At 48.4% G+C, this 12,735-nt stretch overlaps 1 protein-coding gene across 1 annotated transcript in view; it reads left to right on the top strand.

Moving 5' to 3' along the window:
• LOC309824089 (tumor necrosis factor receptor superfamily member 10A-like) overlaps positions 1–12,048 on the top strand; it is a gene marked incomplete at its 5' end in the record, with an annotated part of 35,348 nt that extends 23,300 nt beyond the window's left edge. Inside the window, 8 exons of the mRNA XM_082656848.1 lie at positions 2,493–2,595; positions 3,412–3,525; positions 4,243–4,354; positions 5,181–5,437; positions 5,961–5,992; positions 6,455–6,631; positions 8,815–8,887; positions 10,074–12,048. Of these exons, the coding sequence (XP_082512974.1) occupies positions 2,493–2,595; positions 3,412–3,525; positions 4,243–4,354; positions 5,181–5,437; positions 5,961–5,992; positions 6,455–6,631; positions 8,815–8,887; positions 10,074–10,387 (1,182 nt within the window). The 3' untranslated portion in view covers positions 10,388–12,048. The remainder of the gene's footprint in view (positions 1–2,492; positions 2,596–3,411; positions 3,526–4,242; positions 4,355–5,180; positions 5,438–5,960; positions 5,993–6,454; positions 6,632–8,814; positions 8,888–10,073) is intronic.
• Positions 12,049–12,735: the final 687 nt, after the last annotated feature.

Raw genomic sequence — 12,735 nt, 5'->3', positions numbered from 1 at the left:
ACACCGAGAGTCCACAAGTGTGCCTGTTTCCCTACCCCTTTGCCACATTAAACTTTAATTCTTTGCTAGTCTAAGAAGTAAAAATGGGGCACCACAGTGCTGTGGTTTTGATTCCTCAGTGCCAGTGGAGATTTTCAAAGATCCGTGAGATTTCTGAGACTGGGTGACCAGGAGACCCCAGATTAGGCAGCAGGGGAGGGGGCAAAAATACAAACAGTAAAAGAACTGACAAAAATCTTACACAAATTCTTTCAGACAACATAAGAGTTCTTTAGTAGATTCTAAGCCCAGCATAACCCTAATAGTGAAACCTGACAAAAACATTTGAAAAGAAGAAAAATATTAATACGTTTCAATAGCCTTCCTAAAAACAGAGGCAGAATTCCTTAACAAAACAAATAGTAAACTAAATTCAGGAATATTTAAAGAAGAAAACATGCCCTGACCAAGTGGGTTTAGTCACAGGAATAACATCTGAAATTGAGTCTGTTTTTCACTAGGCTAACACCATGAAGGAGAAAAACTATATGAACAGCTTAACAGATGCAGAAAAAGCATTCGACAACTCTTAACCTCCCTGGCATGCTAAAACCTCTCATTATATCAGGGCAGAAGAGACCTTCCTCCCTCTGATGAAGGCCGCTTCCTCTTGGAGTCACATAGGAGATTAGGATAACCTAGAAAGGGGTGTGAAGGAATGTTCTGTAGTCATGCTAATTTCCAGGATCTAGATAGAGGGTTTGGGTTTCCCAAGTGTATGTGTTTTTAAAAACTGTTTGAATGGTACCCTTAAGAATTGTGCATTTCTTTCTTTGTAAATCTTAACACTGAAAAAAACTAAATAAATGTGGAGCTCAAGTTACTGACAATGCTAAAGTATTGAGTTGCAGACGTGAATTTCATCATAAAAATAAGACACATAGGAGAATGGACAGAGGGATAGATAAAGAAAGAAATTTGGGGCTTCCCTGGTGGCGCAGTGGTTAAGAATCCGCCTGCCAGTGCAGGGGACACGGGTTCCAGCCCTGGTCCGGGAAGATCCCACATGCCGTGGAGCAGCTAAGCCCGTGCGCCACAACTACTGAGCCTGCGTTCTAGAGCCCGCGAGCCACAACTAGAGAAAGCCCGCGTGCAGCAACGAAGACCCAACGCGGCCAAAAATAAATAAAAATTAAATAAATTAATTTAAAAAAGAAAGAAATATGTGATAAAGCAAATATAGCAAAATGTTAGTTACAGAATCTAGGTGGTGAGTATATGAGAGTTTACCGTACAGATCTTTAAACTTTGTTGGATGCATGAAAATGTTCATAATAAAACATTGAGGGAGAGCGCCTGTGAGAGGAGAACCAGGAAAGAGAGGAGGGAATAGGACTGTGAAGGCAGGGAAAGGAGATTCCACCAACTTGTGGGGAGTCAGAGGAGGCCCAGCCTGGGGAAGGGACGACTTAGAGGACGTATGTGGGCTTAGCTGTCCCCAAATACTTGACAGACTTTTCTGTGGAAGAGAGCTGCATTTTATGTTTTTTAGATCCAGGCAGTTGAACTGGGCTCAACGTAAGCTGTTTCCATCTTAACTGTGTTTTTCTTTCTTTCTTTTTTTTCCCTTAATTTCACTTTCTATTTTGTCACTCCCAGGTTAAAGCAAAGTTGCAAAGACTATACAACCCCCCCCCCCACCTTTTTCCTGTACCATGTGGAAAATAGCTGCTGATATGATAGATCCCATGACTGAAGAATGTATATTTCCTACAAATGAGGACATTCTCCCCCAAAACTACAACACAGCCTTCAACATCAGAACACTAACATCAACACGTTAATCCTCATCAAATCCTCAGACTCCATTCAGATTTTTTCGACTGGCCCCATTGTGTCATTGTTAGCGTGGAGACTCATCTCAAAACTCTGTATTGCTATTTCTTCTTCCTCTATGTGACTCATTATGTGGAACGCTAGCAGCTTCCTTTCCAGGACAGCTTGTCCGGTTAAAGCCAAAAGTTCATTACTCAACTGTGATCCTGTATCCTGATTTTGAAAAAGTGTGTGCATAGTATGACTCATTTGTGAAAATGTGTGTGTGCGCGCACGGACGTGCATGTGAGAAAGAAAGAGAGCGAACCTGAGAGTATTACACGTATGGTCAAATAGAAGAAGTAAAGACACAAAATAATGGATGTTTTCTCTAACTGGGGGGATCCCTGTGGTTTCTGTGTTCTTATAAAAAATTTTTCCTTGCCCATGCTTTCTGGAATAAACATATTTTATTTTATTATAAGAGAAAGGAATACCAGGAAAAAAATTTATGTGTAAGTTACTTGGTAGCACAAAAGGCCAGGGGACAAACATGAAAAGAATGAGAGTTTATAGCTGGAAGAAAGGCCCCAGTTCTGTTTCATTTTGCAGGCTGTGGTCAAGGGACTGTGGGATACATCCTGGGAGGGATGAGAGTCTGAAAGCCACTCATGCCTGTCCCTGCTTTGTCTCCACAGATTGCAGCTGCTTCAGCCATGCCCATAAGGCAGGAAAAATTTCACCAGCAATTAGCTTCCCCGCAGGGAGGGAAACACAGCCTCTCAGAGAAGTGTCTACCAGGTACATTCTAAGACTGATCTCCAACCCTTACCGCACCCTTATCTTCATGTCCTTCTGGTCCTCTGATTCCTGCAGTTCCCGGCTCTTATTCCACAGGCATTTACTGGAAGTCTTCCGTGTGCCAGGCGCTGTGCTAGTGGAGGGCACGAGGCCCCCGCCCTCCTGGAACACTCCTCCTAGGATGGTACCCAGACAGATGGACAGATATGACAGTCAGAGAGATGAGATAGAAACCGTGAGGATAATTGAGTGATGGGTGGGACAGAGTCGGGGTTGGTGAGGCCTCCTGGAGATGGTGACTTTGGTGCAGAGAGGCAGGTAGAGTGCTCCTGAGGGGGCCCCGGGAACTGTCACCCCAGGGGGCAGGGCTGGGCTTGTTTGAGCAAAGCTAGGGGGCAGCTGGGGTGAGTGGAGGGTGGAGAGGTCACCCGGACAGGTGGGAGGAGGCCATAGACCCTGAACACTGTGAAGGGAGCATGAGTTTTATTTTTTTAGTGAGGTATTAAAGTAAGTAAAAATCTCACTGTTTTATATTGATACATGTTGAAATGATACTGTGTTGGATATTGCCTCTTTCTTTTTACTCTTTAATGTGCCAACTGTGAACGTGACTTTTATGCGTGGCTTGTAATATATTCCTGTTGGCAGTACTGGTCTAAGGTACGTGGTAGATGCAGAATCAAAAGATTAAAGCCAGGTCAAGGAGAGTTCTCTGTGTGGATTCCACGGATGGCCGAAAGAGGCAGCCCTGTCCACACTGCCAGCCTCTGGGAATCCTGTGGGGATTTACTCACCAGCTTTTCCCTTCCTTCCCAGGGTTCCACATGGAGGAAGCCAGTGGAGATTGTGCGCCGTGCACGGATAAGGTGGATTACACCAATTATTCAAACACCCTGCCTTCTTGCTTTCTCTGTAAGACTTGCAAATCAGGTACAGAACCTGTCCCCATGCCTACAGTTGGGTGATGAGATGGGATTTGAATGGAACGGGAAGTCAGCAACCTGATTTCCAGCCCAGCTAGGTCTTCGTCCTACCCTGTCTTAGGTCAGCAAAATAAATGAAAACAGAAATTATTTGTATAACGTATGCCACCTGGTAGGGAAGTCTTCCAGAGCATCAGTTGGAAGGGGGGGAGTAATGTGTCCCGTGACGGAGGGGCTGGTTAGTGACAGCACGGGAGGCCTGGGTGAGTGGGACAGGGCTGGGTTTGAGCTGTGTGGCGAGTCTGGCTCTGGGCCGGTCCCCTGTGAGCCCTGTGACTTCTGCTCCGGGATCTCAGCCTCTCTCATGACCAGCTGGGCCAGGTGTTGGGAAGTCACCAAAGCGGTCCTCTGCATCCAGAGTGTCTCGTATTACACCCTGCCCCACCCCCACCCCAGCACTTGCTCCTGATTTGTGACCTAAAACCTTTTTCTTCCCAATCCTGATGTGATCTGTAATGACGCATGGTCCCTTTCATATGCCTCCATTGGTGACACGTGAACAGTGGCTGTCCTTTGGATGGTCTGTGTGTGTTGCTGCAGAAAATGGCCCCCAAATTACTTCCTGAACTGAGTAGAACTGAGTGGGTGGGGATCTGGGTGGTGAAGAATGGCTGAGAGACACGTGAGGGAAACACACCCCCAAAACCTTATCTTTGGTCTCCAGAGGAAGAAGAGAAAAGTCCGTGCACCTCAACCAAGGACACTGAGTGTCAGTGCAAACCTGGCACTTTCCGTAGAGAAGATGCACCTGAATTCTGCTACAAGTGCAGAACCCGGTGAGACATGGGAGCCTAGGGGGCTCCCAACCCACAGAGACCCCCAGTTTCCTTGTACCCCTTTCTCCGGTTTGCATGCAGCCCCTCCTACCTCCTCAGGGCTCCCTTGTGCCTGTGGGGTCTCCTGAGCCTGCAGCAGCCCCTCCTCATTCCTCTGTGTGTCCTTCCCCAGGGCCCCCTTCCCACACCTCCTCAGAAGGAGCCTAGAAAGACAAGTGTCTACCACAGACAGAAGTCATAATGAGGTCATATGTGTGCTCCTTCAAGGTTCCCATAAAACCCGAGCCAACTCAGCTGGCCTCACATCCAGCCCTTGTTCCCCAATAAGATCTGAATCTTTCCTATTTGGGGATGTAGGGACCAATAGTAATTTGCTCTCCTCTGACGCTCCAGTGCTGGCTGCGATTGGTAGGAAGAGTCAACAGGTGGAGGACAAGAGGATCCTTGTATTAAAGCTTGACTGGAGGATGAGGCTTGGCTTGTGCCCAAACCCTTCTGACCCTTGACTTGGATGAGATGCCCCCTCACATAGGCTTCCCCTGCAGCCCAGGGAGGCCAGTGCAGGCCTTGCAGAGAAGGCCCAGCTCCTTAAGGGGCAGCTCTGAACACTCAGCAGGAGCCCTGGGGGCTGGAGTGCACAAGCCCAGATCCTTCTCCCACCCAGCAAGGGGCAGTGAGGGGACCCAGCCCTGCAGACAGGAGAAGCCCGTCCCTCCTGCACTGTCTTGTCAGGGTACCCCAGGTGGGAGTTTTCTCCCTCTTTCTCCTCATCTGGCCAGCTTTCCCTGACGGGTCCCCTCCATGTCCTCCCTGTGTCTGTACCCAGGTGCCCTGATGGGATGGTCGTGGCCACGCCCTGTAGCCCTTTCAGCGACCTCACATGTGTGGACCAAAAATCAGGTACCCAGGCCAGTGGGGAGGCCCCGGTTCCTGGTGAGACAGTGACCATGCCCCCAAGACTGCCCACCACTCCCTCTTCCTCCTCAGACACTTCACAGCTGGTGATCACAGTTGTAGCTGTAATTACACCTGTCTGTTTCCTGCCGGTGATCGCATATCTCTTCTGGCGGTTCTGCATTCAAGGTGAGGTTCTGGGAGGGAAGGGGGAGGTGCTGGCCCCCTCCTCCGTCTCCCCAGTCCTCCTGGCTTGGCTCTGATCTTGTTCCCCGGGATCCCCCTCCACCTCCCACCTCACCTGCTCCTACGAAGCCGGGATCGCATGAGTCCCCCATCTCAGCTGACGGTCCCCTCTTCCCCCTGGCCAAGTATGGTGGGCGGGGAGCAGGGTCAGTTCTTAATGTCTTTAGGACCCCCAGCCAGGGCAGAGAGGTGGTCAGCACCTTGACTGGGTGACAAGAGTCAGGGGAGAGGGTCGTTCAGCAGAACCCCACAGAGATTTTACATGGGTTTCATTTTCCCCCTTCTCTTCTCCCTCCCCGAGAGTTCTCCAGGTTTGGAATGGCCCGCTCCCTGTCACCAGGCCCGGGGCTCCTTGTTCAGTGTCTGAGCCCCCAGCCCACACCCTGTCCCTGGCACTGTCCCTGGGGAGGGAGGTGCTGCAAGAGGGCGCTCCCCACGGCTCAGGCGGATGCCTCTTCTCTTCTAGGTCGTGGTGTGGACCCTAAGTGCATGGGCAGGGTGAGTTGGTTTCTCCAGGACCTGGTGGCATCAGGCCCTCAGTAACTGTTTGGCCCTGGGTGGACACGGTCCCCAGTTTGTCCTATGCTGTTGTCCCTGGCTCTCTCAAGTGGCCTGAGGGCTCTGGGCTGACTGTAGGAGAGCAACTGGCCTGTTGAGAGCAGCTCTAAGGCTGGTTGGCAGTGCTAGCCCTGTCCCTCTTCCTGCTTGTGAGACGCCCTCACCCCATAACCCTGGATGCACCCTGGGGTATGGGGGGTGTCAGGAAGGGGTGCTGAACCCCCCTTAGCACAGCACTAGGGTCCAGGTGCCATCAGCAGAGCCCTGGATGTGTTGAGTCTGTGCCCACCTGGGGGGACACAGCATGGGAGTAGGTGGGGAGGCAAAACCCACAATGTCCCCCGCAGACACTACATGGATCTGTGGGTATGGATTCCTGAGTCAGCTCTTTGCCTTCCCAAGGTCCTCTTCTGGCGCTCACATCCCTTAAGAGGTTCTGGGGCTCTGGACAATGCCCACAACAATATGCTGATCAACAGAGATTCGCTGATTGAGCTGGTCCCTGAGCAGGAGGCAGAAGAGCAGGTGAAGCCGACAGATGCCACTGCCCAGTCCCAGGGGGAAGCAAAGCGTCTTCTGGTGACTGTGGTGCCCTGGCCCTTCTGCTTGCCCAGGACTGCGGTAGAAAGAGGGAAGGGCCGATGCTGGTCAGGTCTCCTGTCCCATGGGGAAGTGGTGATGGAGGGAGATCATGGTCATGGAGGGGAAGGGAGCCCACCCCCTGCTATGGTCGACTGGCAGCTCTTATGCTACTTATCTGTCTTGTTCTCACCACGTTCCTGGTGTCTAGAACAGCCAGAGTGGTCCCTCCCATGATTGTTCAGTGAGGGAATTAAAGCTACGTGATATTTTTCTGTGTGATTGTTACATGCTTTTAAGCCATTCCTCATCACGTTAGGAATTTCACATTTATTTCAAAATTATTATTAAGTTGAATCTATTTGAAAATTAGTATTTGTCTCAATGAATAGACATATTCGTGGGGTGGCTTCCTAGTAGAAGTAGAATCTCTTTGTCAACGTATAGAAGTATTTTTCACTTTACACACACACACACACACAGACGTTTGGGGTCATATCATTTCAATAGTTTTGATATGACATTAATATATTTCTTTTTTGGTAACAAGCAAAAAACTGACTTAAACTTGTATTTTTTTTGTTTTGATTATTTTGAGATGATTGTTGTCTTGTCTGTTAAGAGTCTTTCTGAGCACACATGCTCTTGTGCCCATGAGTACATGCATGTGTGTTTTTTCATTTGGTTTAGTATTTTAATGTGCAGAATTTTATATATTAACTAATTAAATCTGTCGATACATTTATTTTTTCATTGCTCAGAGCTTTTAAAGTCCTTCATCGGGACTTCCCTGGTGGCGCAGTGGTTGAGAGTCCGCCTGCCGATGCAGGGGACACAGGTTCGTGCCCCAGTCTGGGAAGATCCCACATGCCGCGGAGCGGCTGGGCCCGTGAGCCATGGCCGCTGAGCCTGCGCGTCCGGAGCCTGTGCTCCGCAATGGGAGAGGCCACAACAGTGAGAGGCCTGTGTACAGAAAAAAAAAAAAAAAAAAAAAAAGTCCTTCATCAAACAGAAGATAAAATTCTCTAATTTCTTAGGTAGGCTTTTAATTTATTTTATTTAATTTATTTTTTTGGCTGTGTTGGGTCTTCGTTTTTGTGCAAGGGCTTTCTCTAGTTGTGGCAAACGGGGGCCACTCTTCATCGTGGTGCGTGGGCCTACCAGGGAAGCCCAGGTAGGCTTTTTTAAAATGATGTGATTGGTAGCATAGAGCTTATAAGCTAAATGGAGGGACTTCCCTGGTGGCGTAGTGGTTAAGAATCCGCCTGCCAATGCAGGGGACACGGGTTCGAGCCCTGGTCCGGGAAGATCCCACATGCCATGGAGCAACTAAGCCTGTGCGCCACTACTGAGCCTGCGCTCTAGAGCCCACGAGCCACAACTACTGAGCCCACGTGCCACAACTACTGAAGCCTGCACACCTAGAGCCTGTGCTCTGCAGCAAGAGAAGCCACCGCAATGAGAAGCTCGCACACCACCACGAAGAGTAGCCCCGGCTCGCAGCAACTGGAGAAAGCCCGCATGCAGCAGTGAAGACCCAACACAGCCAAAAATAAATAAATAAATAAAATTAAAAAAAAAAAAAGTTAAATGGAATTTATTTTGTGATAAATAAGATATGAGGAGCTCCCTGAATTGTTCTGAGTTACCATCTCATTCCTTATACTCGATTTAGCTGCTAATTTTTTGAGTATTACCTTAATTTATAAATTAATCTAGGAAGAATTGAGGTCTTTTAGATATTCTGTATTTTTCTTAAGAAGAGAGGTAGCATTTTCAAGTCAAGGGTTTTATAATACCTCAAATAGATGTGTGTTTTTCTTTGGTAAATTTCTCATTTCTTGTTGAGGCTGTGTCTTTGTACTACAAGTGTTCTGTAACCTTATAAGTTTATCTGACTATTGTAATTCTTTATATAATTTATTATCTGCTACAATTTTTAACATTCATCCATCCATACATTCACATTTAAGTATTGTTGCTAAACCATTAGAGTTTTGTAAGAATACAATCATATATCAAATAATGACTATTCTGTCTTCTCCCTTCAAATATCCTACATTGTGTTTTTGTTTCACTTATGGCTGCATATGCCAGAATTTCAGAACAATGTTTGCTAGGCTCAGTTCTGGAACCCAGGACCCCTGATTAAGACCAAGGCTGTTCTCCACTGTGTTTTACAGGAACCAGGAGAAGCTGAAGCGTCTCACATGAGAAGGCTGCTGGTTCCAGCAAACGGTGCAGACCCCACTAAAAGTGAGTGCTTTCCCCGGGCACTGGGGCAGGAGTGGAGGGAGGAGGGACAGTGTCCTAACTGCCGTCCCCATAGCTGTTAGGGCAACTCAGAGCAGGGATGGCTTGTCACTGGACCTTTGGGACTCTAATTCCCTCTCTGCCCCCTCTTCTTCTCCCCACCCTGCACCCCTCTGTCCCCTAACAGTGTCCCCTAACACCTCCCTGTCCTTCCCTGCCCCCCATCCTCCCTCCTCCCCTGTTGCTCAGGGCCAGGTTGGCCCACCCTGAGGCATCTAAGGGGCTGTGCCGTCCAGCAGGGCACCCAGGGGCCGCAGGAGGCTGTGGAGCATCTGACCTGTGGCCAAATCTGATGAGCTGTAGTGTAACTCGATACTGTATTGCAAAGAACTGGTAGGAAAAAGGACTGTAATATGTCTCATTAACAGTTTGTTGTATACTGATTACATGCTGAAATGAAAATTTTTAGAATATATTGAGTTAGTACCCTATTTTATGAAAATTAGCTATTACTTGTTACTTTTTACGTTTTTCAGTGTAGCCGTTAGAAAATATAAATTTGTATCGGGGCCCACCTTATGTACCTATGCACGGTGGTGTGCACTGCATTTCACACGTCTCATTGAATCCCCAGTACAGTCCCGTGAGGTGGGTGGTGCTTGCTCCATTTTATGGGTTAAATTCTTGCTCCGAGTCTGTCCCCATCTAGCTCTGCCACAGTGTCAGTCAGCGAGGCCGAGCTGGGTGTGAGGCCAGAGACCTTCCTCCCTCCAGGCCCTTGCTCTGTCCCCACTGCAGAGGTGGCAGCCAGGGGACCTCACTCTCGTGAGAACGGCAGGTGTCCTCCTCTGAGGTCTGTTGCACCACTGTGTCCCGCCCTCTGTCTCCTACCACAGACTGCCTTCTCCCTCCATGACGTCCATCTCCCCTCCCTGGTGGGCCCTCATCCCCCCTTAGGGCAGGACTCTCTGGAGACCTGGACTCCCTGCAGTGCTTTGGGCACAGGTGAGGCCCATGGAGTGTGGCCTGATTCTCTGCTGATGGGAAGCATGTCAGGGATGCAGAGCAGCAGGTTCACCAGCAGGGGTCACTCCTCAGCTCGCACCCTGGGGTCTAGGCCTGACTGAGGGTCCTCTGCCCTTTCTGAAGCCTGTCCCAACTCTGTCTCTGTGACTTTCCCCGAACTTAGGCCTGAAGCTGTTCTTTGATTACTTTGCAACCATCGTGCCGTGTGACTCCTGGGATTTGCTCATGAGGCAGTTGGGCCTCACGCAAAATGAGATCCTTCTGGTCAGAGAAGGGGTCCGGGTCCCTCGGGATGCCTTGTATGCAATGCTAGAGACCTGGGTCAGCAACAAGGGACGGGCGGCCTCAGTCAACACCCTGCTGGACGCCTTGGAAAAGCTGGGGCAAAGACTGGCAAAGGAGACAATTCGGGACCACCTGCTGGGCTCGGGAGAGTATGTCTATGAAGATGGTGAAGCAGGCTCTGCTGTGTCCTGAGTGTTTGAGGACCTCAGCCTTTCAGCTGAAGACACTTTTTTATCGTAATAGACTTGCACTTTTCATTTGTATTTGTTATTTGTATTTGTCATTCATGTTGATATGTATGCATTTAATGATGTGTAACATAATACACATCATTAAAGTGCAAACATATTGTGAATCTTCATACTTTAATGTTTATATATATATATTTATATAAGTGTAAAAACAATTTTGCAAATATACTTTCTAGGTTGTTTATGTGGGTTACCTGGATGAGAGCTGGGAATCAAAAACAATTAGAAATACAAAAGGAGGAAATTCCCTGGCAGTTCAGTGGTTAGGACTCTGCGTTTTCACTGCTGAGGTCCCAGGTTCAATCCCTGGTCGGGGAATTAAGATACCAAAAGCTGCGAGGCAAAAAAAACAAAGCAACAACAACAAAAAGCACAAAAGAACAAACACAAAACAACAACAACAAAAAAAGCAAAAAAAAAAAAAAAAAAGGAAAGGAGAAAAAGCCCACTGTGGGGAGAGCACTGATAGCATCTTCTCCCTCAAAGGAAGTTTGGTCACTTTTGGATGCCTGGTGACTTCTCCAGGGCCCACTTTAAACATGTCAATTTTATAACTGTGTGAATAGTTACATTTTTTATAGGTAGGAGTTTACATCTGAGCAGAGAGTGAGGAGAAGTGGCCTCCACGTGCAGCCCTGCATCTGGGGTCCGTGAACTGGGCTGTGGTGCCTGGGCCTCCTCCTGTTCACCTGAATTGGCTATATAAAGGATCTCATGGCCTTCTGCAGAAGAGACTCACACAAAACTACCAGCTCTTAAATACTGTGAGAATTGACCTAAAATGGCTGCTATATTAAGGTTTGGTCCTTTTATTGCTTTTTAAAAATATCTTTCTGCCATTAAACCCTTCTCCATAGTGTTCCAACTGCTGCAGGATAATTTAATGGTGGAAACAATTCTCAGGGGTTTTTGGTCTATTCCATCTCAAAGCTTTGTGTGTTGTCTTCCCTAAGGTTGATGTGGCTAATGTGGCCAAACCTGGAACTGCCTGAATTTAGGCACATCAGGATATAGCATGCGGAGTCCACTTGAGTTTCTAGAAGGGCCGACCCTGTGGTCTTGGTGCTATATGCCCCTGGCCCTGATGTCCCTCCCTTTTCTGGAAGTCAGGTGTTTCCTGCCTTTGCTGTTCCTTCTGTGCAGGACACTTTGCCTTCATCTTCAGTGGGAAATATAAATGGATTCTTGTCAGTCAGGTGTTGGGTCACTTGTCCCTTTCTCAGAAGACTTCCTTGAGTGCCAATCTAAAGTATTAGCCTTGCCAGTGTCTGTCAGCTATATTCACTTGTTCGCATGTTTATTGTGTGTTTTACCAATGAGAATCTTTAAGAAATGTGAACTTGCATCCTGTATTGCTTTATGCCAGTGCAAATATGATACTTTTGAAGTTTTACTTGAAAATTGGATGTCTGTTCAAGTCTCTTCTCAATGAGAGGACCCCTTCTTGAAGATTTTGTTAGAAATATCAGGCAATACAAGAAATATCATTAGGTATAAAATACTCATGTGTTTATGAATTTGTGACCAAATTATGCAATATTATATTTAAAATTTTATAATTTTATATAAATATGCATTTTTATGAATTCGTGACCAAATTAAATATGCAATTTTATATAATTTTATGTGTGCTTTTCTCCTCCATCCTCCTGTCCTCCTGTAGAACAGTGCTGAGTGACACAGGTACAGGGGTGTGTGTTCTTGCTGTGTGACCCGCTCCATCCTTCTCCCTTTTATGCCTCGGGCTCAAGCTCGCCCTGCATGGGCGTCTCCTGCTCTGACTCTGGATTTCTGGGCGCCAGGTTCCTGGGGGACTGCAATCCAGCTCCTCCTCCCTGCCCTTCCCCTGGGGGAGGACCCCAGCCTGGCGCGGCTTCCCCACAGCCTCCGCAGGTGATGTCTCTGGGCCACACCTGGGCCTGTTGGGCTCCCTAGAGGTGCAGACTGGCTCTGACAGAGCTGCTGGGAAGTGGGGTGGGGCCCTGCTTGCTGGGGTCATTCTGTGATCCCTCACCTGGGGGCCTCCTGCAACTCCTGGGCCATCTTCCCTTTCTCTCCCCGCTGGCCTTTCTGCATCCTCATCAGTGGGCCCAGTGGCTCAGCCCTGCAACCTCATGGAGCCCCAGTTCCCTTCCCCTGGACCTTAGGGTCTGGCTCTCCCACCCACCAGAGTTCCTGGGAGGCCCCATGGTCCCACCCCTGTCCCCTTCCCCAGAGTGAGGGTGCTGGGTGCAGAGCTGCACACTCCCTTGGGCCCCCCTCCTGCCACTGCCCCTGCCTGTGAGTTAC

Source organism: Grampus griseus, assembly GCF_964374135.1.
Source record: "Grampus griseus genome assembly, chromosome: 6".
NCBI classification, from domain to species: Eukaryota; Metazoa; Chordata; class Mammalia; order Artiodactyla; family Delphinidae; genus Grampus; species Grampus griseus.
This window is presented reverse-complemented; position numbering and strand designations above follow the sequence as displayed.